This window comes from Hippopotamus amphibius, chromosome 15 (assembly GCF_030028045.1).
Source record: "Hippopotamus amphibius kiboko isolate mHipAmp2 chromosome 15, mHipAmp2.hap2, whole genome shotgun sequence".
Lineage (NCBI taxonomy): Eukaryota > Metazoa > Chordata > Mammalia > Artiodactyla > Hippopotamidae > Hippopotamus > Hippopotamus amphibius.
This window is the reverse complement of record NC_080200.1, coordinates 41,431,239-41,459,053: the sequence shown is the minus strand read 5'-3', so window position 1 is coordinate 41,459,053 and position 27,815 is coordinate 41,431,239. Positions and strand designations below refer to the sequence as shown.

Genomic DNA, 27,815 nt, shown 5'->3' with positions numbered 1-27,815 from the left:
ACTAAAATGTAGTGTCTAGCAGATGGGAGTTGTGCAAAGCTTAGAGGGAGAGGGAAGGAGGGTCCTGTTTATCTGGTGCTGATGCTTTAGGAACGCAGGAGGGAAATCCACTGAGGTGAAACCCAGACCTGGGAGGGACAGTCACCAGCCTGCTGGTCCTAATATCTGTGAGAGGTCCAGTGAGGCTTATTCCAGTAACTCGGAAGAGATGCAAACAGAAAACCACTTCCGGTACTAAAACCATCACTGCCACATGAGAAGCCATAGCTGTGGTGTTACTGGCTGGAGCAGGGAGCAAGCAGGATGGCCCAAATCCCCACCTGCCCCTGCAGCCTTCCAGTCTCCGTCTGGGGTCCCCTCCCAGCAGAGTCCCAGACGGAGGGAGCTGGGGATGCGTGTGGCAGAGTCCCAGCATCACAAAGCAGGGCAAAGAAAGGTGGGTTCAAAGTTGAGAAACAACAACCTCATAACTGGCCTACCTGGCGTGCCATTTCTGGAACCAGAAATCCAGCCGGCTCACTTCTGGTAACATAGTTGTGTTAGAAAATGTGTCTGTTATTTCCATTTTGGTGTCTTGAAAATGTAGTTTTCATGACTGTATTTGCATGTGAACATGATAGAAAGTTCAAATATGTTTTTATATTTTCAAACTATTGAGTAGATAAGATTATCAAGAGGAAAAAAAAGAGAGCTATTTGGTTAATAATTGGTCCTAGGAAACAGTCTAAGTAGTCAGTTTCCATAGTTGCTTAGTTTCCATATTCCAATCCATTTTGGGACCAATTAATGGAGACATTTACCACAACGTCAATGTGCCACTTCACATCTGATCAAAAAGAAATTGCCAGGCAAAATATTCTCAATTTGCTCATTTTTGATGAGTATGAAACATGTCAGACATGTGAGTCGGTAAATATACTGTACGTATATATTTAATTAAATTTTTTAATTGTGGAAAAAGTCACTACAGTATTTCATTCAGTTCCTGTTCATAACATAGTGGATGATAAAGCTTTCCAGTGACAGATGTAGATATGTAATGATATGCAGAATTCTATCTCAAATAATCTGCAACTCCAGTCTCATTAATGTCTGGCTTTTGTCTCTTGGTGATGGGCTCAGGGCTTTGTATTGTCCAAGCTTCTAGCTTCCTGCTCTCCTTCAGGATTCACATTTTCCCTAGTTGCTTTTTTTTTTTTTTTAACACCCAGTATCCAAAGAGAGACTCCTTTCTCTTTTACCCTCCCCTCCCTCAGAAATGAAGCATTTCCAGACTGTTACTTTGGGTGGCTCATGCTTTTGTGTGCCTTTCCTGTTGTCATAGCTTTCATCTACCAGGACTCTTTTTCAGGATTTTTATGCAGAATGTAGAGTTTTCTCCTTCTGGGCAGAGTTTTAGCTGATCCTTGGGCTTTCTGTGTCCCTTTTCTCTTTTCTGTACTGTTCTTCTGGACTCACTAGCCCTCCATGAAGCTTTGTAGCAGGAGTTCAAGGAGAGAGCTCTGCTCAAATGTGATGTTTAGTTTTCCTCTTATGGAACCGTGTGATTTATTTGCTCTTGTTGGTTGAACTTCTTTCTAGTGTAAATGGCACTGAATTCCCTGTAGGCTGTGGAGGGCAAAGTCAGGAGAAAAGTCCCTGGGGCGTGCTCTACCTTCTCAATCCTGATACCTACTCCAGCATTTTACAAACCTTAATGCCAGGCAAAGGGGAGGAGATTAGCACAGAGTAAGGTAGGCTTAATGAGGATGCTCAGGTTAAGTCTGGCACCTATTCATGAATCTGAAGTCTCCATTCTCCCGCACATGTGGGGACATTTTGTTATTAACACTTACCCCCAGTCACTGGTACAAAGTCTTCTGTGCAGAAGTTTTCAGGGCCATGTTGACTGAAGAGAATCCATTTACAAATCACATTTTCTACAGCACTCTAAATACGGTAACTTTCACCCTTCTAAAACCATTAAAGCTTAGTTGCCACTCGTTTGTGGCAACAGTCCCTTGAGGACAGCACACACCTTCCTCTCTGTACTGTCCTTGGAATCAACAGTCACAGTTCCATTCCCTCCTCTCATCTGCACAGGGACGGGGGCTGGGGCTCTGTGCAGGAACCATCCCCTCCCTCTCCCTGCCTGTCATCCCATCACACTTAGAAAGTCACTGAGGTCCACTCCGAGCCAGATGCTTCCTCAGGTCCAGCAAGAAATTAACCAAGAGACAAAAGTTATTATTTTCATTATGCCCAAGATTGTTTGATGCTTTGCTGTATAAATACAGACCAGGACAAAATATCAAAGCAAAGAAAATTCTTCTTTGATGACCTAAGCACTGTGGAGGGTTTTTTGGCCCTTTGTCATGTGTATCAAACAGTAAAGGTCTGTTAACCCAATACCCACTTATAGATCTCTTAGTCCTTATCAGCTGCCATTGCAGAGATTATTCACAGCTTCTGTTACAGTCTTGAGTGGTCCAGTGACAGAATTCTAGGCAAGAAAGAAAAAGCCTCTTGGTGAGGGGAAGAGGGAAGATAATTCTGTGAAAACGTTTACTAGCTCATATTGCCCCTTCTCCTTTTTTGTCCTCCTTGGGACATGGACTTGATATCTGGAGCTGGGCAGCCATCTCGCAACCATGAGGTAAAAAGGGAGACTTATAAACATGCTCTTCCTGACATTGTAGAGCTATTGAACCAATGCCATCACGTGCCTACTTCCTTCCCATCTATTTCTCATGTAGGAAAATAACCCTCTTTTTGTGTAAGCCAATGACAAAAAAAAAAAAAGTGATCTTCTCAACTATACCTGACAGAGTACTTTGTAAGAATAAATTTTTTAATTGATATCTCAAATGGCTCATTGTAAGTTTAAATAATTGAATAGGATGTCATTTCCAGTCATTGCAATTATGTGATTTAAAAATAAACAGTTGCATCACTCTCTTAAATGTATGCAGTGGATTGTAAACACCTCAGCAGTGTGAGACCATCATTCATTCTTATCACAGATAACGAGCTGCTCATTTTCATTGGGAAATGTTACATCGTTGCATTTTCTTCTTGAATTTTTATTTATATTCCACTTTCCCTAGAGAATTTAATTCTAATCTATGTATCTTTATGCTTAAAAGAATTATAGGAGTATTCTCTCAGGCTTAAGCATCAAAAATACGTATTCAAATTAATATTTATAGTTCCTATAACAATAAGCCTCTAAGAGCCTATTTTTACTAAATTATTATTCTTTGTTTTAACACTTGCATTAAATTGGTCAAAGTTACATAAACATATTTCAAATTTGATTACTAGTCACCTAACACAAAATTTTATTGGCAACATATCTCACAATGAGATGAGGGGCTGTTTTCTCAATTATTTTAAAATTAATTTCTATAACTGTAGATAAACATTATCTACTTCTATAATGAGACAGTTTTGTATCAATATCTCTTAGTTACGTAAGCACTGAAAAACCATTCACATACATAAGTAGCAGAAGTATGAAGAGTTTCGTTATGAACCAACTTGAAAATGATGTACCTCTGTTCTTTGAACACCTCCAGAATAACATGCCACATGAAATGCTATTCTCACAGCAATCTACCATCAAAAGTTACTTTTAAAGTTCTGTCAGCCGAAAAATCACAATTCATCTTTGGATTTTGTTTTTAAAAAATTACAAATAGTCTGAATTACAAAGCCTTTCTGGCTTTGAACTGTTCATTTGGTACCCCTACTTTTCCATCCTGGGGCAATGCACCACGCAGAGAATGGGTGGGTGAGAGGTGTCCATTTCTTCCGTAAAGTAAGAATCAGGAAACTATGAAAAGTGTGGCAGGAAAGAGGATCTGACAACCAAACACAACACTTTGTTAGGCAGACCAGCTTGAGGAAACTAGAGTATACAAAGGTGGAAATGTATCACCTCCAAACTCTGTGTCGTGTAGCCCTTGGGAAGTCTTCATGTGCACATTATGACGAAGGTAGCCCAGGCTGAAGGCTGCTGGCTTATAAGCGGCTCTACCGAGGCTTTCTGCTACTGCTTGCTAATCGATTTCCTAGTAACAGTAACTCTCTGGGCCTTCCCTCGTGGTCCAGTGGTTGGGACTTCGCCTTCCAACGCAGGATCCCTGGTCGGAGAGCTGGGATCCAGCATGCCTCTCGGCCAAGGAATCAAGACAGAGGACAGAAGCAGTGTTGTAGCGGGTTCAATAGAGACTTTAAAAATGGTTCACATCAAAACAAAAAACAAAAACAACAACAAAAAACACCTAGTAACAGTAACTCTCATCTGAGATGATAAGGAGTTAGTAAATGGTCACTCAAAGAATATGGAATAGCAAGCCTTAGCTCAATGAATTCCATGAGATACATTATAAAAAGGAGAAGGAGTGAAATGAAATGAACTATTATTTGGTCTTTACCTCTGGCACTCTTTTCTGCTATATTTTGTAGGCTTACTGTTTGTAAAATCAGTTAGAAGACAGATGAAGCTCAGCTCTCAGTAACACAAATGAGAAAGGAAGAATTGTCACCAGGTGCCACTGTTCTCAAGGGGCTCATCTACAGTCAAGGGAGGTGTCCACAGCCCTCGTTTGTGCAACCTTCCTTTCTTTGTATGTGTTCTAACACAGAAAGATCTCTCAAAATTCATCTTGGAGTTTCAAATCAAGAAAAAAAAATAAAACCCAGGGGACTGAAATGTTAGTGCAAGTGTTATCTGATTAATACTTACTGTTATCTTGAGATGAAATCTGTTTAAAATCCACTCTGACAGATGTGTCTGTAAATTCTGAACATTTCATTTAAGGACTTATAAAAAATAAATGATTAACTAATTTAAAGCCCCATGAAGAAAGGAGACTTCCTGGATCTCAGGGGCAAAAAAAAAAAACAATCCAAAAGATTTCCCAACAGAATTCCTTAGCAGATCCAAGTGCCTTCTGCATTCATGTGCATGCAATCACCCTAGGTGGGAGGGGTACACCAGCCGGGGCCACCCTGGTAAGGCAGATTGTTCGTGACAAAGAGGTGCTCTCGAGAGGGGGACAGTGGGGCTAAAACCAGCCCATTCACTCTCCAAGCCCTATGCCCTGGCCGGAGGAGGCATCCACCATGAGGCGGCAACAACTTCTGTTGCTGTCGTCTTTGCACAATGGCTCTCCTCTCCCTCTGTGGTTGCCCCGGTGACACCTGCTTCTTTCTGGCTGAATGGATTAGATACACATACCCCATTAAATGGCAAAAAGGAGATGAAAGAACTTGGAGAGCATAACACATGTCACACTGGTAAAAGATTGCTGTTCCTGTTTTGAATGTTCACCACTCAGAAAGGTCTGCTTTCCACCCACAGGCAGTTACAGTGGATATAAGACTGTCCCTGGGGTCACTGAGTCACCAGGTCACAGGTGAAACATGACATTCAGTCCATCCTCTCCCTGCCTGCCTTCCGCTTGTGACCAAGGCTCTAGTTTCCTCCCATTATCCATTGTCCTTTTTTTTTCTTTCTGACACGTCTTCACCACCCCCTCATCCCTCAATTATTTGAAATAGTAATCTAGCCAGCAGTGAAGTCACAGCTGGAGGACATTTATGCAGCTAGGAATGGTCACATGACTCAGGTCTGTCGATGAGATTTAACTGAAAGTCTCTGGGTAGTTGGAGTGTCTGTGAACCTCTTTAAAGAAGACTGGCACGAACCTGCTATATTCCCTTGCCTTAAGTTTCTCTCTTCTTGCCTGAAATTCCAATGTGCTGTCTGGATCCAAAATGACCACCTTGAAAATCAGGGTGACCTTGAGGATGAAGCCACCCACTAAGGAAGACAGATCAACCAGACAAGAAATCCAGACTGTTGATTACATCACGTAGCTGTCATGCCAGCCCTGGACGGCCTGCCTCCTACCTATGCGTGGTGGGGTTTTTTGTGTTTTTTGTTTGTTTGTTTGTTTGTTTTAGTTCCCTGACCAGGTATTGAACTCCGCACCCTCAGCAGCGAAAGCATGGAGTCCTAACCACTGGAATGCCAGGGAATTCCGCTATACATTTCTATTACATGAGAAAAAGAAGAAAGAAAAGAATAGCTGTTCCAGTCACTTTTTGTCTTGTTTCTGTTACTATCAAGTGATGCAATTCCCAGCAGTTGGACAAGTACAGAAAGGCTCAACTATGGAGAGGCTCTTCTTAGTTTCAAAAGAAATTATCTTCTTTCTCATGATTTCATTTTTTCTTTTTAATAGGAAAATTGAGAAGACAGCTCACAGCTATGAAAAGTGTAGACCAGGGACACTTCCACCCATGACCAACCTGCAGTCTCCACGCCCATATGCAAAGAAGGAGAGCTCAGCAGAATCCAAGGCAGGGACCTTGGACACAGGCAAGGGTGTGTCTGGCCCTGAATGCGCATGCCCAGGACAGGCTTTCTGAGCTTTGACGAGAGTTTGCAGGAGAAGCAAATAGAAAACAAAAGGATCAGCAAGGCGCCTGCCTTGGGGGTTATTCCATGACAAGTGGTGGAGGTGGAGTGAGGGAAGGAGGCCGAGGAGATGCCGGGCATGGAGGCCAGAATGCTTCAGGCTCGGGGCCATGAAGAAGGGCGTGATGACGAAGGCGGCGTCAAGTCTCCAGCTCTGAGGGTCACTGGTCCATATTATCCAGGGGCGGAACCACAGAACAGTCCTTGCTGACGGACAATAAAGAAGGCTGTAAGGACTCAGTAAAGAATTCCAATAGTAGGAAGGAGCCGGTGAGCAGGAATTTGTATCAAAAGAGCAAGTGGGTAGGTTGTGGGGAATGAGGGTTGACAAAGCTGGTGGGAGACGCCAGGAAATGCTGACGCTGCCCAGACACACCACCTTCCAAGCCTCCACTTGACATCAAGCCTTCTTCAGCTTCCTGGCCCCACACAGCCACCTGGCCCCCAGGCCCAGCAGCTTCCCACAGAGCCACGCAGTGCCCAGGGGGACCACCAGCAGGAACAAGAAGACATCCAGCAGGTACTGCTCGTGCCACGGCTGCTGGAAGGCGTGGGGCTTGAGGTGCGCCGCACCCCCCGTCTGGAGGATGTGGTCGATCCAGCCCACCAACCGCTGGGCAGGGGTCAGGGGGTGCGAGGCCCGGATGATGCTGGCGGCCACCGCGGCAGACTTGTACCTGTCGGCAGAGACGTAGGAGGTGTTACTCAAGTGCTCTCGGAAGTCTTAGAGACCTTGTATCTCTCTCTCTCTCTCTCTCTCACACACACACACACACACACACGCGTGCGCACACACACACACAGTTTCCACATTATGCACAAAAGATTCCCTTCCAAGGGAAAGTTGTTGGCCTGGCCTTGCCTCTGTCTGGTTGCGACACTTTTAAAAGATCAAACTGATATTTGCACGCAAAGATCCATGCTTGGGGCTGGAAGTGCTGAGCCCTAAAAGAAGTAAGTCTGTAAGGACTAATCTCTACCACAAGAAAGCTTAAGATATACTCCAGGAAACCGTTGTATTTACTGAGCATCTACTTTGTGCTGGTGTGTGGGCTACACAACAAATGTGACTCTGGGGACTGCAGCCCAGGAAGACAGCTGCATTCTCCTGCCCCTTCAGAGCATCAAGTTGACCATGCAGGCTGCGTGGGTTACAAGCCTGCATATTTGCACAGGGCTCCACCCTTAAATGGGCCTGTGCTTGATTTAATTCTCTGCTGTCACCTTCTTGAATCCTTAAACTTTATGACAAGGGGCTCCACATTTCCATTTCACATAAGGGCACACAAATTATGTAGCCAGCCCCGATGTCCAATGTCTGTGGACTATCCCAGCCCAGATGCCTCCTTCACAGGGCCAGCTGATCGTGGACATGTGGGGGTCTAGGTCTTTGAGAATCCAACGGAAGTTACAAACCCATTCATCAGAAAATGAACATTTTAAACACATGAGATACCAAATATACATAAAGTTTCAGGGTTATCTGACCCCCAGAGCTTAACAACGTTTCTGGGCTAGGGATCACATGCGATGTGGTTATTATTCAGTCATCTCACAAGAACTACTTGCAGGTCTCCTGTGTGTCGTAACATTGCGCAGTAATGCTGTCCTGAGATATGATTCAGGTTTGTGCCTTTGAAGCTCTAAGTTTTTCAGTCCTTCTTCATCATAAGAAAGAAAATATATTTTTCCTCTTCACATGAGACTATTGTGCTGGTTGGAAAGTTTCTTAAGAGACCAGTGGGCCCCTTTGTACTGACTCACTTAACAGAAATCCACTGAAACTTACTCTGTGGCAGGCCCTGAGCTGGACCCTGGGAACACACCAGAAAACAGGAGACATGCTGTTGTCCTGGGAGAGCTTACTCTCTACTTTCTAGTGTAGGGGACAGACAATGAATTGAAACATAAAGAAATGGGGCAATTACAGATCCTGAGACATGTTAAGAAAAAATAATGTGTTTTGATTGGGGTGGATAGGAGAGGAGGCTTTGGGACTATCAGAAAAAGACAGTCTCTCTGAGCAGGTGACATTGGGATCTTATCCCAATGTCATGAAGGAGCCAGCCCTGTGAAGAGAAGGGAAGGTGTGTTCTAGGGAGCAGTGCAAGCAAAGGGCCTGAGGTGGGGAACAGTGTGGGATATTGGGAACAGAAAGGCAACCTCCTGCCTTGGTTGGAATTCTACTACAAGCACTTCCAAAACAGAAGACCTCTCAAAGACACCCTGTCTCAGTAGTTTGGCTTCCTCACAACTAGAAGGTAGAAAGTCATTCTCAGCATCTAACCTAAACTGCTCTAGTCTTCCTCTCAGAGGAAATAAGTCAGCTGTTAGCATCACACACATATTATTTTGTGTCCTGGAAGTTTCAGCTTTTACTGCAAACAAAAGACACACACGTTGTCCATTGTGGTTTAGGTCTTCATTCAGTGTGAGTAACTATAAGCCCAGAGAGCGCCATACCTCTTGTCCTCGATGACTTGCTTCATCTTCAGAGCCAGTGTCTCAGCCCTGATCTGCGTTAACTGGATGGAGACACCGAACTTTTTGGCTTCAACTCGGAGCAGGTTTTCAGGCTGGTCTCCAAAGAGGGGAATCCCCACCACGGGCACGCCATGCTGGATGGCCTCCATGACACTATTCACCCCGCCGTGGGTGACAAAAAGGCGGATGCGAGGATGCCCTGTTGCAAGTAAGAAAGACAGCAGAGCATCTCAGGATGGAAAGTTTCAGAACAGCAAGGAAAGCAGAAAAGGCAGAAGAAAATACCAATGGAACTTAAGGGGTGTTGGAGCCATTGTAAAGATGATTTTCCTCATTACATATTCAAGGATTCCAAGCCTTGCCTTTGTATAAAGACCCCTTGACTCGGCCAGAATCTGGGGAAGACTCAAAACCCAGGGAATTCTGTAGAGAATAGTGCTAATAAGCAAGGCACATCTCTATCCATCCATCCATCCATCCATCCATCCATGTATCCTTCTCTCTATTCCCTCCTGTCTCTCTTTGCTTCTCTCATCTGTTTTCTCTTTGCGTTTCCCTCTGTCTCTGTCTCTGTCTGTCTCTTCCTTTCCTTGAGCAAACTTTTCTCACCCACCAAATAATATCCCTCTTCACTGAATTCTGACACATTCATTGACGTCACAACTCACGTAGCGCTCTTAAAACTTACACTCCGTGTGTTGTTCTCTTTAAATATGTGAGAAGCCCCTTGAAAGCAAAGACTGGCCTCTATACATCAGTATTTGCAGTTCTAGCCTTTGCATCCCATTCTTATTTAGAGCTAATTAAAGTGATTGTTGATAATGAAGAGTTTGTCTCAGCCGGTGCTGGTCAACTAGGATGTGCATCAGAGCCTCCTCATTTTTTCTTTGAAACGAAAATCATGTTCCACACCCAAGACTTAAAAGAAATACATTTGCAGACATGGAACCGGAAATGTTTTTTAAACTCTACAGATTATTTTGTCACAATCTTGGTTGTAAGCCTCTGATGCAGTCGGTGGCTCTCGCAGTGAGAGGTCTCTAAGAAGCAGCACTAGGCACAGAAGTAACCTGTAGGGGGTGAGGCGATGCTCCAGTACCAGAGACCCGATGTGCCAAATAACTGGCTAGGAGGTTGCGCAGCTTGGCACTCAGGTATCTCAGCATCAGTGTTGTGAATGTACAAGTTGCTCACAGCTTAGTATCTAAAGATGCTTGTGTCTGTGCGTATGTGCGTGTGTAAAGGAACACAGGAGAGCAGGTGTTCATGAAGCCACTGGATACAGTGGCTGTGTGCCCCCTGGTATTGTTCTCAGAGCTCACAGATTGTTTAGGATTATTCTGTGGTGACCTTGTTCAAGACCAAAGGCAGTCGGTCAATGGGACTTTGATGACTACAGACATCAGGCCTGGGATAGAAAAGAACGAAGGGCAGGTGGCTGTTTTGGCATCTGATCATTGCAAGTATAGCCTGATTCCCCCACGAGCTCCAGCTGGCTGCTCCATTCCTGCCTCCTAAAGATTTGTCTTGTGCTGAAGAAATTATCCAACCAGAGATCAGAGGCCTAATGATCCCAAAGACATGCAAATGAGAAGAAAGAAGCAGTCCTGGGCAGTCCTTACCCAGGAGGTCATTCTGAGGAAGCCAGTCCACAATTTTCACATTTGCTGCCAATTGGATGTCTTTGGGCCAATGAGAAGGCTTACACTTCCATATCACCCCTTGAGGGAGACGGGCAAAGGCAGCATTCATCTCCTTGAGAATCTCCTGGGACTGAATGATGTTCACCGTGGAGCCCAGGGCCACAAGGACAAAACCAGAGTCTCCAAACCTGGTGATGAAGTTCTCAAATTCCTGGAGAGGGGCAAGAAAGAAAAGAAGAGAACAATGTTCATGAAAGCCTAGACAGCCACGAGATGAAGTCAGCCATTTACTGAACATGCTCTCCTGTCATTCCTAGAGCTCGCTGTCCTGAGACAGCTCAGCATTCTCAGTTGCGCTCAAGCCCGCTGTGTTGGTGGGAACATCTTTCATTTTTGAAACCTTGACCCTACAGTCAAGGCAATCATAGACACTCTACTCATTTTAGGTCCGTGGAGACATGGCCACCTGGGTGTTTTCCAAAGCCAGACCAGAAGTCGCAGTGTAAGGAATAAGACTGTAGGGAGTCAGGGTCCAGCAGAGGGAGGTGGGACATCTGGAGTCTAGACTGGAGAAGCTGGGAGAAGGTCTCTGGCATACGCAGAAGTGGAGGCAGAACGGGGAGGTGACCGGCCACCCACACCTGATGCACCACGTGGCGTGCTTTCCTCCGACATCCCGTGTTGTTCTTAGTCACCGATCTTTGCAGTTCATCTCCTAGCTCAATGATTCACCCACCTGACTTCAAATTATATTCACTTGGGAAGATTTTTTAAAAACCTGCCATGCCCAATCCCTGAGCAGCTTATCTTTTCAAGTCCCCCAGCCCGTTCTGAAGAACCATTCTAACATTGTAATCTTGGTTTTAACACATTTTGTCAGTTCTTCCAAATATTTCTTCGAATCCTGACTCTGGACTTCTGTGGCTCCTCCACCCCCAGTTCGTAGACCTTCACCCTAGATGGTTGACTCCATCTAGCATAACTCTGCCTGATTTGCCATCTCAGAGGACCATTTTGACAACAGCTTTATCATTCTGTTATAATTAAAAAGCCATGCAAAACCATTATATAAACACTGGAAAATGCAGAAGAGAACATCTTTTGAAAAAGTCGCTGTTATCTCACAACAATCCTTACTCCCCTTAGGTTCCTGCGTAACAATTCCCTCCCCCAGGCCTGCGGCCAGGGCTGACCCATCCTCCCATCAGGGGAAGCTTCCTGCAGTCTGGACTGGCTGTCTTTGTGCAACCGCAATTTTCACTTTCCAGTCCAGCCAGAGTCACCCAGGGAACCCAGAGACATCTCACTTCATCTTCACATTTTGGGCCCACTATTCTCTCCACCTGGGGCATCTTCCCTCCCAGCTCCATTCCTAAAAAATCCTTCCACCAACTCAGAGCCCATGTAGAAAAGGATCATTCCCCAATTCTTCCTGCTCACTCAATGCAAGGTCAGTAGAAGAAGGGTAGACACTTTGGTACCTGGAAGACCCAGGTCGAATCAGGGCTTTCTGGCTCTGAAATAAACGATAATGGGACAGCCACCTACACCACCTGAGCCCTGTCCTCTCATTTATAAAAATGGGGGTCATCATACCTCCTTCTAGTGGCAAGAGATTATATAAGGTAAATTCCATAAAATTGCAAGCCTGTGCTGATAGATAACAGGCAACCAGTTCATCTTAGCTCTGCTCCATTTTGAAAACTTTTGCAGCAGGGGTTCTGAGTCTATACATTCAAACTGATTGCGCAGCTTTTACAACTTACAATGTCCAGGCTTGACCCCACACCAACCAAATCAGGAAGCCTAGGTGAAGTTAGGGACCAGGGCTCTACAGTCTGGGGACGCTGGAGATAAAGCCCGCCTTCTCACTGTCAGTCCCACATAGCACCTCCTTGGTCATGCCCTGTCTCACAGTGTTGTGTGTTTCCTTTTGAGTAACTCATCCCCTTAAGAATTCTTGCATGTGACAGATGCTTTCTCCACGCTTGCTGTACATATGATCATACAAAATGAAAATGTAAACTTTAACTTTCTAAAAGGCTTATCCACTTAGTTAGCACTAAGGTGAGGCAAGAGAGGACCTTGGGTATAGTATTTAAGGAGGTCAATCTCAGGGTTGTGTAAGTCCTGACTCTGTACTTGCATGACACTGAAAGTGAGTACTTCCTTTAAAAGGGTGCCCTGGTGCCTCACTTGCCTTACCTCATGCACTCCCAGGATCCCACTGGCGGGGCAGCCACCGGCTCTGCCCTGATGACCTCTGCATGAAATCCATATCCTCAGGTTTTACTTACTTGTGGTACTGGTTTAACAGGTTTGGCCATTAAACCTCCAACATACACCGTGTTAGGAAGCAGGGGCCGAGCAAATTCAAAGGCAAAGTCAGAGTTAATAAACCACAGCTCTGCTTTCTTCAGAAGATGAGACAAAACTGGCCTAGAGCCTTCCGGGAAATGCTCCTTGATGACGTTGTCATATATAGAGAAGATTTGCCACTGCTTCATGGAGAAATCAAAGAACATCAGGAAATTCTTTACTCGGCCCCAAAAGTCCATGTGGTCAGTTAACAAGGAATAGAATACTGGCACGTAAGACAGGGGGCTTGGTGGTCCAAAGTCCACAGTGCCGAATGTGGAAGGGAGGATGGACACAAATGGCTTCCCAAGCTTCTCAGCAACCAGAAAAGGACAGTAGTCAAAAGTTTCCACTATCACCAGGTCAAAGTTCTCATTCTTTAAAGAATTCATAATGTCATTTCTCCTTAGCAAATCACTGCACTGAAGCCCTAGGTGTTCCAAAACAATTAAAAGATGGTCAAATGTGCTTCTGTAAGAAAAATAAATAAATGGTAAACATTCGTTGGAAGTGTTAATATCACAATGCATAAAAGAATCTTGGTCCATCGACAGATGAATGGATAAAGAATATGTGGTGTACATATACAACGGACTATTAGTCCACCATAAAAAAGAATGAAATAATGTCACTTGCAGCAACATGGATGGACCTTGAGATTACCATACTAAATGAAGTAAGTCAGACAGAGAAAGAGAAATATCATATGATATCACTTATATGTGGAAACTTAAAAAAAATTATACAAATGAACTTATTTACAAAACAGAAATACTCACAGAAATAGAAAACAAACTTATGCTTATCAAAGGGGAAAGCCGGGGAAGGGATAAATTGGGAATTTGGGATGAACAGATACACACCACTAGATATAAAATAGATGAACAACAAGGACCTACTGTATAGCACAGGGAACTATAGTCAATATCTTGTAATAACCTATAATGGAAAAGATTCTGAAAAAGAAAAAATATGTATATATGTCTATATATACACACACACATATATATGTATAACTGAAGTGAATCACTTTGCTGTACACATGAAATATTGTAAATCAATTATACTTCAATTAAAAAAAAAAGAATCTTGGGCTACAAAGAAAATATTCCAAGTAAGTAAGACCACACCGGGCAGCAGCCATCCTATTCTACCACTGTCCACAAATACGTACCTTCAGTCACTCTGGGCAGATGTCCTGCTCTTAAGAGTGTCCCCTTCCTCCCCTCTCCCTTTCCTCATTGCTCCAAATCCCCAGCACTCTCTGTGCCAGGTCTTAGAAAACATACCTTTGAACTCTCAGTTTCTGAAATCCATGGGCACAGGTGAATTATGTTAACTGAAAATGAATTGCCACCATTGGGGTTTCTGGTCTGGGAGGCTTCTTTGACTATAGCAGACATCACAGATCTCTTTCTACTTGATAAAGTCTGTGACATTCTCCTTGAACTTCAGTTACATACTGCACTTTGATGAGTAGTTTTCTTGTTTACTCAGCAAAACTGTGGAAGTCACTTGATGACACAGTCCCATAAATACTGACAATATAGGCTATTGTTTTTCAATCACTGTGTATTCACATATGACAGATTTCCTCAAGCAAGGGATTATTTGATCATATTAGAACTCAAAATCTCAGCTAAAAATGGGAATTCTACCTTTCTATGCCCATAGGTTAAACAAAAGGGGAAAAAAAAGTCTGGTTTTGAAACATATGATTAGCCTTTCCACTTCCATGCAGGCTAAGGTAGCCAGAGAAGATAACGGTAAAGCTTACTGACATGTAATTAACACATGGCCTGTGGGATTATTCCAGGAACCTATCTTCTTGCAAAGCTTTCCCATCACTGCCTGCATAGATTATGACCTTTTTTCCTATTTGTACAACATGTGGGGAAACAGGATATCCATCTGCACTCTAAGATACTAGAGGTAACAAGTACAAGGGCTCAAGACATCACAGGCCCCCTGGTGGTATGGAGGACCAAGAGAATCGGTACCCTGGCATAGTTACAACTGTCCACCATTGCACAGTTGTGCCCCAGATAGAGACTGTCCAGAGGCTGAGAAGTCATTAGCAATATATGGGTCTCTGCCTCATCTTTAGGGTTAACTTCAAGTCACACAATGAAAGTAATTGGCTCAAATCATCCTCTACTGTGTATTTTTTAAAGATTTCACATAACAAAGGAGTGGTTTACCAAAACTTTCGGATAACTGCAGTAATGCCGTAAAAATTCCTAGAATATAATTCATTAACCATAGTTAAAATTGAGCTAATAAATACAAAAAATATCAAGAATGCATGGTTACCTATATCTGTCCTCAAAAATATTAAATTAGGGGAGAATAGACAAAACATATACTTAAAATATATAACTAACATGGCAAGATGATACGGACCAAGTATCAGATGAGTAGGTTAGATCAGACCTATACCAGAGGGCCTGTGGTCTTCCAGTTTGAGTGAGGAAAGGAGGTTTTATGGAAATAGATTTGAGCAGTACCTTTATTAGTAAATAGATTTTCAAGAAGAAAAGAGGGGACTAATCCTTTGTAATTAACCAAAAGAGGCATGGATTTCTGTCTTTCCACTTTTATGTCTAAGAGTAAGGAATTATGTGTTCCTTTCCATTCCAGATGAAGCAACAGGAGTCAGCTTCGTGTGTTATTTTGCCTGAGGTTGATTGCTTTTTAAAAGGACTTTACATGGCCAGAAGCTCAACTTCTACAAAATCATTGTTTAAAAGTCTTCTCCATTAATAAATACATGTGAGGAGAAAGGAAAAAAATAAATGGAAAGGTGTCTTTGATTTCCTTACCAACAGTGAGGAGTTGGGGTACCTATGCTTCTGTATTGGGGAGATTATAGACAAGATTGTAAGCTAAGCGTTTCAAGGAAGCCCCAGAAGAAACTACCCCCCACTTGCTACAGGAATACCTTCATGCTCGTAGAAGAAGAGAGAAAGGACTGAGCAAGGAAAAGCCTCCAGTGGCTGGAATGGAGGATTTGGTGTGAAATACTTGTTTACCCAACTATCATCACCATTCATCCCTCTTTCCCTCCCTCTCTCCATCCATCCAACTATCACTTTATCACATCCTCAGTCCAGGCATACACCCATTCACTTATATTGCCAAAATTGTGACTCTTTAGTTCAAATAATTTAAAAAATTACCTGCCCTTAAAAGTTTCTTCCATAATGAAATGAAAAGACTTCTTAAATTCTTTATTAAAGTCTTCAGGTAGAAACCAGTTAATAACTTTGTATGATTTCTCCTCCTCTTTAAAACCTAAGGAAACACCAGTGGGTTAAATACGTTAAGTGTGTCACACAATGTGCATAAACATTAGCATGATGACACCAGCATTCGACTTTGTCTTCTGAATTATTGTGATTCCATTTGGTTGCCTTCTCATTCAATCTTGTATACTGAAAGTATTTCCTGAGAACCTTACGATGATTCAGGAATACTTTTTAGTTTAAAGTTATGGAAACTTCCATTTTAAAGCTGTAATTGAATACATAGCTACTTGTCTCATTTTACTGCTGAGAAAACAAAGTTAATTAGTTTAAGGTAAGTTGTCAAGGTTGATTCCAGAGCCTCTGCTCTTTCTGTTTTAGAAAAATTCATCTTCCTTATTTAAAGTGATATATCCAAATAGTTTTGTGGTTCAGTAAAAAGTACAGAATGGCTTAATTAAAACAGTAGTCTCCTGCACCTCTGCATACCAACTTGGTTTCTCCTTGATTATCCACGTGTAAAAAAAATCCGAGTCCATTTTTGATATTTGACGCTGGCAGGCTTCCATCCCTATATCCCTTTCCTGGGCAAACTGGTAAGAAAGTCTGCATGTTCCCTCCGTGGCCCTAAGTGGGAGTTTCAAACCATACAAGTCAGGCCAATGAGGGGGAACCCTCACCACATCCCAACCCCCTACCCACAATGAAAACTCAAGGTAGTCATCCCTCCCCACTCTGGAGAGCCATTTTTCAGGTGCTTGGGAATCTGTCCTGTTGTTTGAAAAAGGCCTTACTATTTGAATAATAAACCTTTCATACTCTCTTAATGCATTTGTGCCTACAACAGTCATGACATCCAACCTAATTGTGTGTGGGGACTGGGAGCAGGTTAATGCATGGTCCCACACGTTACAGCTCCCATACCCAACCTTAGTGAAATGACTGACTCCACCCAAGGGTCTACTGGAAAATAATTTGGCAGTCATAGATTTGGCTAATATGTTCTATTCAGTACCTATTTGAACAGGCATTCAAAGGCAGTTTGCCTTTACCTTAGAAGAGGTACATTATACCCCTAACTGGTTGCCTTGGGACATTTCAACAGCTCTTCCACTGGCCACAATCTTTGCGGGCAAAATATTAACCACCTCCAACTTTCCCCAGGAGCGTAGGTATTAATTACATTAAGGACGTCTTCCTCCAAGGAGATTCATTTCACACACTCATTCAAGACAGAAACAATCTCAAAGTAGCTCACGTGAAGCGATGTGCCGTTGTCCCTACACAAAGCTCAAGACCCCATACATAAGTTACATTCCGGGGAAAAATTTAGATTTCCAGGTCAAACTAAGGCTTTCCGATCACTGACATTGTCAAGAAACAACCCCTGACACCATAATATTTCAACAGGTCCAACACCTTTTAGGCCTCCTTGCATTTTGGAGACAACATCTTTCTCATTTATATGTTTTACTTACATGCATGCTCGTTGCTTGAAAATGAGGCGACTTTCGTTTTTGTTTTGTTTTGGTTTTTGGTTTTGTTTTAATTTTTATTTACTATTTATTTACTTAGGCTGCATTTGCTGTTTGGTGCTGCACTCAGGTTTTCTCTAGTTGTGGCAAGCAGAGGCTACTCTTCATTGTGGTGCATGGATTTCTCAGTAGGGTGGCTTCTCTTGTTGCAGAGCACAGGCTCTAGGCATGCAGGCTTCAGTAGTTGCAGTGCATGGGCTCAGTAGTTGTGGTACGCAGGCTCTAGAGTTCAGGCTCTGTAGTTGTGGTACATGGGCTTAGCTGCTCTGTGGCATCTTCCTGGACCAGGGATCCAACCCACGTCCCCTGCATTGGCAGGCAGATTCTTAAACACTGCACCACCAGGGAAGTCCCAGACATCAGCCATTTTGGATGGGATCCCAAATAACAAAACATCTAGAATCTGACCAAATTACAATACAATAGGCACTGTAATTAGTGCCCCTCAAAATTGCCTTTAGCAACCTGCTCTCCTGCCTCCTGGAGTGACCTGATGACCTATGATGGCTGTATTTAGTTTCCTACACTGCTGCAAAGATTTGTTGTAAAGTTAGTGGCAAAAAAACATGCTTATTATCTTATAGTTCTGGATATCATAAATCCAAAATGGGTCTTATTGGAGTAAAAGCAAGATGTGGGCAGGCCTGCATTCCTTCTGGAGGCTCAAGGGGACAATCTTTTTCTTGCCTCTTCCAGCTTTTAGTGTCTGCCTGCATTCCTTGGCTCAAAGCCTCCTTCCAAATGGTAATCACACCACTCTGACTTTTCCTTCCACCATCACATTCCTTCTGTTACTCTCCTGTTATCTTCTTTCATTTAGAACTCTTGTAATTACACTGACCCCACCTGGATGATCCAAGATAATCTCTCCATCTCAAGATCCTTATATTAATCATATCTGCAAAGCCCCTTTGCCACGGAAGGTAGATTACTCACTGGTTCCAAGAATTAGAACACGGATATCTTTGCGGGGGACATTATCTGCCTATTATGTTCTACTCTCTGCACCTCAAACACTCATGTACATCCCACATGCAAAATGTATTCACTGCATCTCAACATCCCCCAAAGTCTCAAACTGTTATACTCCCAACTCATAGTTCAAAATCTCATCTAAATATAATTAGCTCAAATGTGCCAAATTATAGCATCCAAATTATTTAATAAGTGTGGGTGAGATTCTGGGTATGATCCATCCAGAGGCAAAATTTCTCTCCATCTGTGGACCCAGGAAATCAGGAAACAAGTTTTCTGCTTCAAAGAAACAATAGTGGGACAGGTATCAGATACCAGTTACTGATTTTATGAATCTAAATGGAACAAAGTGGAAGGAAAATATCAGTCACTGGCCATGGCCCATTTGGATGTCAAAATTTCATACTAAGGACTGGAAACAATCCTCTGTGATTTGAAACTCAGCCTTGTGAAATTGAAGCTCTAACCTCTGGGCTTACTGCTTCACCCTCAGAGTTCTTTGCTCTCTGTAAAAGGTGTCATGCCCTGGGGTCCAACACAGGGAAGATTAATCCCCTTAGCTGGTTTGAAAACAGTGGGACTTACCAGAGGGCTATAAGAAACCAAGACACCACTCATGAAGAGCATGCATACAGCTTACTTACTCCCACGAACAAAGCAGAGGAAGTAGATTGAAACTCTTGGGGATCTGGCTGGTTTTCTGGGAAAGCCCCAGTGCACACCGCGGCCCACACTAGGCACCTGCTCCAGCGCGGTCCCCACTGCAGCAAAGGCTGCTATTGCCAAGGGGTGTGTCCACTTAGGGGAAGCAAAGCGGGCTGAGACACAGCCCTGCATCTGAACAGGGCAAAGGCAGCCATTGCCCTTTGAAGGCAATCCTCGTTAGCAGAGTTTTTAACACCTGCATTTCCACTGACAGTGTGTTCAAGGCAATCTAGGCTTTTTCTCTCATGTAGCTCAATATTCTTTTAGTTTCTATCAGTAACGCAACTGTGATTCCACATGCTGATTGGAGCATGGGCATCGGCACGTGATTATTAAAGATTTCTGTTTCTTCGGTGCCACTGATGTTATTTCTTCATTACAGTTGTTAATAAATAAACAAGATGGGTGAGTGTGTTCAAATTAGGAGTTAGTAAATGGTTCAAATGTTTCCATACACTGGAATGAGCATCAGGTCAGAAATAATAAACTAATCATGTATTTTCCTGATTTGCAGACACCTAGCCCAACTCTTCTAAAGAAGTGAAGAATGAATATATTGTTTCAAAGCCTCAGGAATGCCCATGGTTAGAGAATATTGAAAAAAAAACCCTAGACACTTAAACCTGGAACCGAAGAATAAAACTGAACAGATACCAGAGCTCCCTGAATTGTTTCTAGAATTTGATGTACCTATATTTGTGAAAGGGATAGAAGCTGACTTCAGTGGTTTCTCAAAGTTCATGCCAAACTTATTCTTTAATCTAAAATTTTAAGCTAAATTAAATTTAAATTTTTAATTTGATTAAATTACAATTTTAAAAATTAAATCTTAATACACTACAGCTATTTCATCAGATCTGCTCTGCAGGAAGGTGCAAAAGGATATGCATATAAAAGATGCTCGGTGAGGAATATAGAACAATCTAGAAGGTGGTTAAAATGGTTTTGAGCAGGGACTCAAACAGATGTTTGTACACCAATGTTTATGGCAGCATTGTTTATATACCCCAAAGGTGGAAACAGCAGAAATGTCCACCAACAGATGAACAGACAAAAAAAAATATGGTATATACATTCATTGGGATGCTATTCAGCCTTAAAAAGGAAGAAAATTCTGATACACACTCCAACATCAATGAACCTAAAAGACATTATGCTAAGTAAAATACACAAGATACAAAAGGACAAATATTGTATGATTCCACCTATATAAGTTATGGAATAGTCAAATTATTAGAGCAGTAAAATAGAGTAGTGTTTACCAGGGTCTGGGGCTATGGGTAATAAGAGGTTATTTTTAATGGGTACAGAGTTCCAGTTTGTGATGATGAAAAAGTCCTGAAGGTGGATGGCAGGGACAGTTGCACAACCATGTGAGTGTACTTAAAGTCACTAAACTCTGCATGAAAATGGTTACAATGGTCAATTTCATGTTATGTATACGTTACCACAATAAAACACATAAAAGAAACTTCAACAGATAAAGAGTTCTTTTAAAATAATCTGAACAGTTACAAAGCCTGAAATCACCTTCAGAGTTTTAGAATTTCTCACAATTTTGTTCCTCAAAGAGTCCGTTTAATACTGGTTTTCTTTTTCCCTCTAAATCGAAGCCTGAGAGATACTTCAGCTTGAGCAATTCAGGGCTTAAAGTCCTAAATCCACCCAACACAGTTATTAATCTGCCATGTGACCCTGAGTAAGTTGTTCAAGTTCTCAGGGTGGCTGTTTCCTTTTCTGTCAATAGAGAGGCGTTGCTAAGATTTAGAAGCTCATTCTGGCTAAATTCTTTGGATTTACGGCACTTCTTAACATCGGTATGCACAAACTCAGCAGCAGTCACTGATTTTCAAGGAAACAAGATCATCTCAATGGATTTTGATCTTAGTTACATAAATAAGGGACCCCCTCTTGAGAACACTTCCTTAAATTTCAGATACCATAGGAAGAGAAGTCATCTATGTATAGAAAAAAGGGATCCTTACCTATCAGAAACCTTATACATGGATAACACATCGGTTCAACAGATTTTCGAGCCAAGTTATAAAGCAGCATTTACCAAAATAGTCTGTGATAATGTGTGGAGGGTTGCTTGAGATGGAGTAGAAGTCAGGTAAGGGAGGAGAGCATAGAACCACAGAGCACAGAGTCCTGGTGGAAAAAGCCGAGAAGTTTTACTACACCTTGCAGACACACACACACAAACACACACATGCACACACTCACCCTTTTCATTCTTTCAATCCAATTAGATTTAAATAAACTATTTGAAAAGACCTTCTATGCAAAAGGCATTGCTGTTCCTTGCCTGGAATACACTCAGTCAAGAATTAATGAGGGGATAGCTTCCTCCACAAGAGGGAAGACAGCAGGATCAAGCAGTATCAGCAGTATTTTGTCTTGAGGAACTGAAAACCACTGCCACAGAAAGATAGAGAAAATGAAAAAGCAGAGGACATTGTATCAGATGAAGGGACAGGATAAAACCCCAGAAAAACAACTAAATGAAGAGGAGATAGGCACCCTTACAGGAAAAGAATTCAGAATAATGATGGTGAAGATGATCCAGGACTTTGAAAAAAGACTGGATGCAAAGATCAAAAAGTTTACCAAAGACCTAGAAGAAGTAAAGAACAAACAAACAGAGATATGCAACACAATAACTGAAATGAAAAATACACTAGAAGGAACCAATAGCAGATTAACTGAGGCAGAAGGGCAACTAAGTGACCTGGAAGACAGAAAGGTGATAATCACTGATGGGGAAAAGAATAAAGAAAAAAGAATGAAAAGAACTGAAGACAGCCTAAGAGACCTCTGGAACAATGTTAAAGGCACCAACATTCGCATTATAGTGGTCCCAGAAGGAGACAAGAGAGAGAGAAAGGACCCGAGAAAATATTGGAAGAGATTCTAGTTGAAAACTTCCTTAACATGGGAAAGGAAATAGCTACCCAAGTCCAGGAAGTGCAGAGAGTCCCAGGTAAGATAAACCCAAGGAGAAACACACCAAGACATATAGTAGTCAAATTGACAAAAATTAAAGACAGAGAAAAATTATTAAAAGCAACAAGGGCAAAACGACAAATAACATACAAGGGAACTCCCATAAGGTTAATAGCTGATTTCTCAGCAGAAACTCTGCAAGCCAGAAGGGAGTGGCAAGATATATTTCAAGTGATGAAAGGGAAGAACCTACAACCAAGAATACTCTACCCAGCAAGGATCTCATTCAGATTCGATGGAGAAATCAAAAGCTTTACAGACAAACAACAGCTAAGAGAATTCAGCGCCACCAAACCAGCCTTATAACAAATGCTAAAGGAACTTCTCTAAGTGGGAAACATAAGAGAAGAAAAGGACCTACAAAAACAAAAACAAAACAATTAAGAAATGGTAATAGGAACATACATATTGATAATCACCTTGAATGTAAATGGACTACATGGACCAACCAAAAGACACAGACTGGCTGAATGGATACAAAAACAAGACCCATATATATGCTGTCTACAAAAGGCCCACTTCAGACCTCGGGACACATACAGACGGAAAGTGAGGGGATGGAAAAAGTTATTCCATGCAAATGAAAATCAAAAGAAAGCTGGAGTACCAATACTCATATCAGATAAAATAGACTTTAAAATAAAAAATGTTACAAGAGACAAGAAAGGACATTACATAAAGATCAAGGGATCCATCCAAGAAGAGGAGATAACAATTACAAATATATATGCACCCAATATAGGAGCACCTCAATACATAAGGCAAATGCTAACAACTATGAAAGAGGAAATGCAAGGCAGAAATAGAGACACAGATGTAGAGAACAAACATATGGACACCAAGTGGGGAAAGCAGGGAGGGTTGGGGGAGAATGAATTGGGAGATTGGGATACCAAATTGTACACTCTAAATATACACAGTTCATTGTCTGTTAACTGTATCTCAATCAAAGTTCTTAAAAAAAAAAAAAAAGAATTAATGGGGAAAGATACCTGGTAGGAATAAATTTCCACTCTGGAGAAGCATAGTGACATTATGAACATGATCTTGAAGAATCTGAGTGACCCGATTCATCAGCAGAAAATGGCTTCCACCTAGGAAGAGGTACAACTTCATTTTCATAACGATGAGAGTAGAGATTCTAAGGTTGATGGGCTGAAAAATCCAGGAGAGGAAGGGTAGGGAAGCAGAAAGTTGATGGGGGGGTAGAGGAAATGCATGTCCTCAGTCAGCCTCTCCATCTCATTCTGAGTAAGTCCTAGCCCACTCACCCAGAGCCTGGGTGGCCCAGCTCCTTAACAACTGGCAAACCTCCATCAAAGATTTCCTCTTGTGACTCTGGTCTCCATGTCAGTGTGATAAGCTTCTCTGTGCTTAGGCTCTAAGGAGTTCCTGATCCTAAGGTACGTACTGCATTTAGGCTGGGGACTTACGGAGACCTCATGTCCTAAAGAAACAACTGCACTGGTGGAAATTTTGGCATAGTGCCCTGCATGTGAGTGTGAAGTGTTCCTAATGGACAATCAATCAGAGCTGTTTCTGGGATCCTTCTTTTTGGAAATGTATGCCAGAGTAGGAGCCAGAAATATGAGTGCTTGAATGAGAATCCAAGAAACAACCATTGCAGCAGAAGGATATGGAGCCATCAGTTAGAGCCAAGATGTTTGCGATTCAAATACATTTGGCAGGAAGTTTCTCATTTAAGGCCTGAATGTTTCACATCCATTGAGACTTGGGGATAGACTTGCAGGATAACTGTGGGGTCCGTGGGCTGGGCCTTCAGGATCCTATATGCATGAGAGACTGCAACATCATCTATCCTAGCACAATCCTGGGATCCTAAGGAAAGAGGAGCTTAATCTTTGGGAGAGGTGCCAGCTCCCTCACTCTAAGCTCTCCTCTTAGAACCCGCACCAACACAGGGATTTTGCTTAAATCTAAGGGTCTCAGCAGCAGAGAAAGCCAGATCAGGAGAGAAGGAAATGGTAAATGGCAAGGGTTTGGAGACCGAGGTCATTAGAGGGATGCAGTGCAAGAGAAATAGTGTGCAGCAATTTCTTAATTTTTTTATACACAGACTGTACGTTCTGATGTAACAGGAAACGATAAAGTACAAATTCCCCACACCATCTTACCCACATTTTAATCCCAAGACCTGAGAGAAAAGGCAGGAAGAAGAGCAACCACACACGTGTCCACTCATGGAGGGTCTGCGGGGAGTCCTGGTGCCTTCTGGGCTTCCAGCCCCTCACAACCCACACCAGCTCCCTCTCAGAGTACGAGGCTGGGGAACAGTGTACTTTTAGGGGGTGGGGAAGCTCATTTGCATTATCACTATAAACAATGAGTAAGAAAACAGGATTTTAGGAATTCCCTGGTGGTCCAGTGGTTAAGACTCGGTGCTTCCACTGCAGGGGTTGTGAGTTCAATCCCTGGTTGGGGAAGTTTCGCATGCTGCACGGTGGGCCAAAAAAAAAAAAGAAGAAGAAAAGATTTCAAATCGAGATAAAGTGATTTTTAAAACTCCCCACTGAAAAGTAGGTGACTGTGGAAGCTTGGAGGATGGTCTTAGGGATACGAAATCTTGAGTAAATATTTCGTATGTTCCATTAGGGGGGGTCCCATATGCTCTTGCAATAGGGCCTCACTTCCCTGACCCTTCGTTTCCTGCTCAGGAAGACCTCGTGGGGACTTAATTAGGTGATTTATGGTTCCTTCCAGTTCTTAGATCCCCCGATTCTCAGCGATCGAAAAGTGATCTAAGAAAGCCCACTGTGGGTTAAAATAAAGTCTTGGGGAAGCTTCATCCTATGATTACCCCGTATCCTGATATATTCCTCTGGGTGAAATAGTCCACTTTCCTAATAGTCATTGTAATATCTTCCCTGCTCCACCTTGGCTCCCCGGAGCCTCAGAAAATTATAACCGCTGCCCCCAGCAGCACCTTTCCTTGGCCTCCAAGAGCTGCAAACCACCAGTCAGCCACAGTCTTTACTGGCAACTGCTGTGCACCCTCCAGAAGTTGAGGGTGAGCCCCTGAATGTCCAGCCCGAGCCCTGGAGGAAGAGGCGGGGGGCCTCCTGCACTGGGCTGGATCTCACACGCCTGGCCCCAGCCCCACACCTACCTGTGCAAATGGCTCCCCACTCTTCATCCACCAGACAGGATAACAAACCTGTCCCAGAATGGAAAAACACACGACTCTCTCACCCACCAAGGGCTGTTTGCCTGTCTCTGAATCTTTGGCCAAACACTCACCCACCAGGGACAGAGTGAGGATTTTCGCAGCCTCTGAGAACAGGAGCCCAGGCAGCAGGAATCCGACTAGAAGCAGCGCCTGCTGCCCCACCATCCTTGCTCCTGTGGAAGCTGCAGAGGCCAGCCCTGCGCCCCTGCCCCCCGCACAGGGATCTGATGCACAGGCAGTGAAGGGAAGGTGCTGGTTGGGAGCCTGCGGACAGATAAGAGAGGATTTCTGCCTGTCTTCTCTTCTGTTTGTCCCCTCTCGCCCTTCACCCCGCCCCCCTCCCTCTATGAGTAAACCATTAGATAGTGTGTCCTCATCCTCCCTAAACTTGGCAGCAGAAAAGAGGAGTTACTGAGCTGATCCAGTGCTGTCCACATAATCTCTGCCCTCCCTGCCTGGAAAATACTTTGAACCAAGAATGGTAGGGATGTTTAGAAATCCCGTAGGTGACAGCTCCAACTCCAGGTGACTTGAACGCATCTCAGTTTTATGGACGCTTCCCCAAACTTATGGTACCCTACCTAGCTGCTCTAAGTACTTCATACTGCTGTATCCACGCTCTACTTCCCCAGGTACCTGCTTAAAATCTCTGCTAGTATAGCAAACTCAAGACCTCCTTAGGCAAATCCCCAAGGGAACTTGACCTATCATTCCTGGATTATAGCTCCGATAGCCTTTTAAGGAGGTAATTTATTCATGAAGAGGTACTAGAATCCTAACTCTGAAGTCCAAGTCTTCACCCGGAGGACTGAAACTCTAAAGCTGAGACTCTAATTCTGAATGAGCTTCATAAAATAGGACTAGGGATCTTTCCATAGTCTCCTTAGGTACAAGTTGAGGTCATCTCGTTATTCTGCCACCTTGTAATGTTAACCCTGGGAAGAACAGGGCATGCAAACCCCAGAAGTTATCTTTGCATTTTCTATCCTCAAAACAAGACTGGCTTCAGTGCAGGTTTTTAGTGCAATTCTGAAACAGGCAGAAAAAGACCTCAATGACCTGAAACTAGAGAACTCCTAAAAGAAAACATAGGCGGTTAAGCTCCTTGACATAGGTCTCGGTGATGATTTTTTTTGGATTTGACACCCAAAGCAAAGGCAACAAAAGCAAAAATAAACCTAATCAAACTTAACAGTCTTTTGCATAGCAAAGGAAACCATCAACAAAATGATTCATTGTAGCTCACCACAATAATAGAGGAAAAATGATCTCCATATGATCTCCTCAATAGATGCAGAAAAAAATCTTTGACAAAACTCAGTACCTTTTTATATAAAGGTATATATTTTTCTATAAACTCAGCATAACTAGGAATAGAAAGTAATTTCTCAAATGTGATAAAAGGCATATATTTTTAAAAATCTTGGTCTATTATCATACCTAATGGTGAAACACTGAATTTTTCCCATCTAAGATAGGAATAAAGCAGAAATGTCTGCTCTCAGTATTTTATTCAGCAACATTGTAGACAAATGTAAAATAGACAGCTAGTGGGAAGCTGCTGCATAACACAGGGAGATCAACTCAATGATGGGTGATGACTTAGAGGGCTGGCCATAAGTAGGGTGGAAAGGGGTCGTGGGAGGGGGGGACATGGGGATATATGTGTAAATACAGCTGATTCACTTTGCTGTACAGCAGAAACTGGCACAACAGTGTAGAGAAATTATATTCCAATAAGGAGCTTTAAAAAAACCCAACATGGTAGAAACTCTAGCTGGTTCATAAATAAATAAAAAAATAAAATAATCAGGAAGGACGAAGAAAATTGCTATTTGTCAGTGACACCATTGTGTACATAGAAAACCTATGGGATGGGGAGGGTGGGGGGACTCGAGGGAGGGTGGGGGGGGAGTTGAGGGAGGGAGGGAATACGGGGATATGTGTATAAAAACAGATGATTGAACTTGGTGTACCCCCAAAAAATAAATAAATTAAAATGCAAAAAATAAATAAATAAATAAATTAATTAATTAATTAAAAAAAAAAGAAAACCTATGGGAGCTATACATCCCAATAGAATACTTACGAAAATTGCAGGCCTCAAGGTTGGTATATAAAAATCAGTTGTATTTCTATATAATAGCAAAATCTACTGGAAATTGAAATCTAAAAAATCCAAAAACTTTATATGCCTAAGATTAAATC

The 27,815-nt window shown here is 42.7% G+C and overlaps 1 protein-coding gene across 2 annotated transcripts; it reads right to left on the bottom strand.

The window, feature by feature from the left end:
- Positions 1-6,212: 6,212 nt before the first annotated feature.
- UGT3A2 (UDP glycosyltransferase family 3 member A2) lies at positions 6,213-25,850 on the bottom strand. 2 transcript variants are annotated; one of them, XM_057709397.1, is made up of 7 exons: positions 25,679-25,850; positions 23,413-23,514; positions 16,134-16,248; positions 12,894-13,425; positions 10,576-10,807; positions 8,933-9,152; positions 6,213-7,146 (listed from the first exon to the last, which is right to left on the bottom strand). In XM_057709397.1, the coding sequence occupies exons 1-7, from the start codon at positions 25,770-25,772 to the stop codon at positions 6,870-6,872; spliced, it is 1,572 nt and encodes a 523-aa protein (XP_057565380.1). In that variant the 5' UTR covers positions 25,773-25,850; the 3' UTR covers positions 6,213-6,869. The 2 variants fall into 2 exon arrangements, with proteins under 2 accessions (XP_057565380.1, XP_057565381.1); XM_057709398.1 differs by having other exon boundaries at positions 6,214-7,146; positions 25,683-25,707.
- Between the last annotated feature and the right edge of the window lie 1,965 nt (positions 25,851-27,815).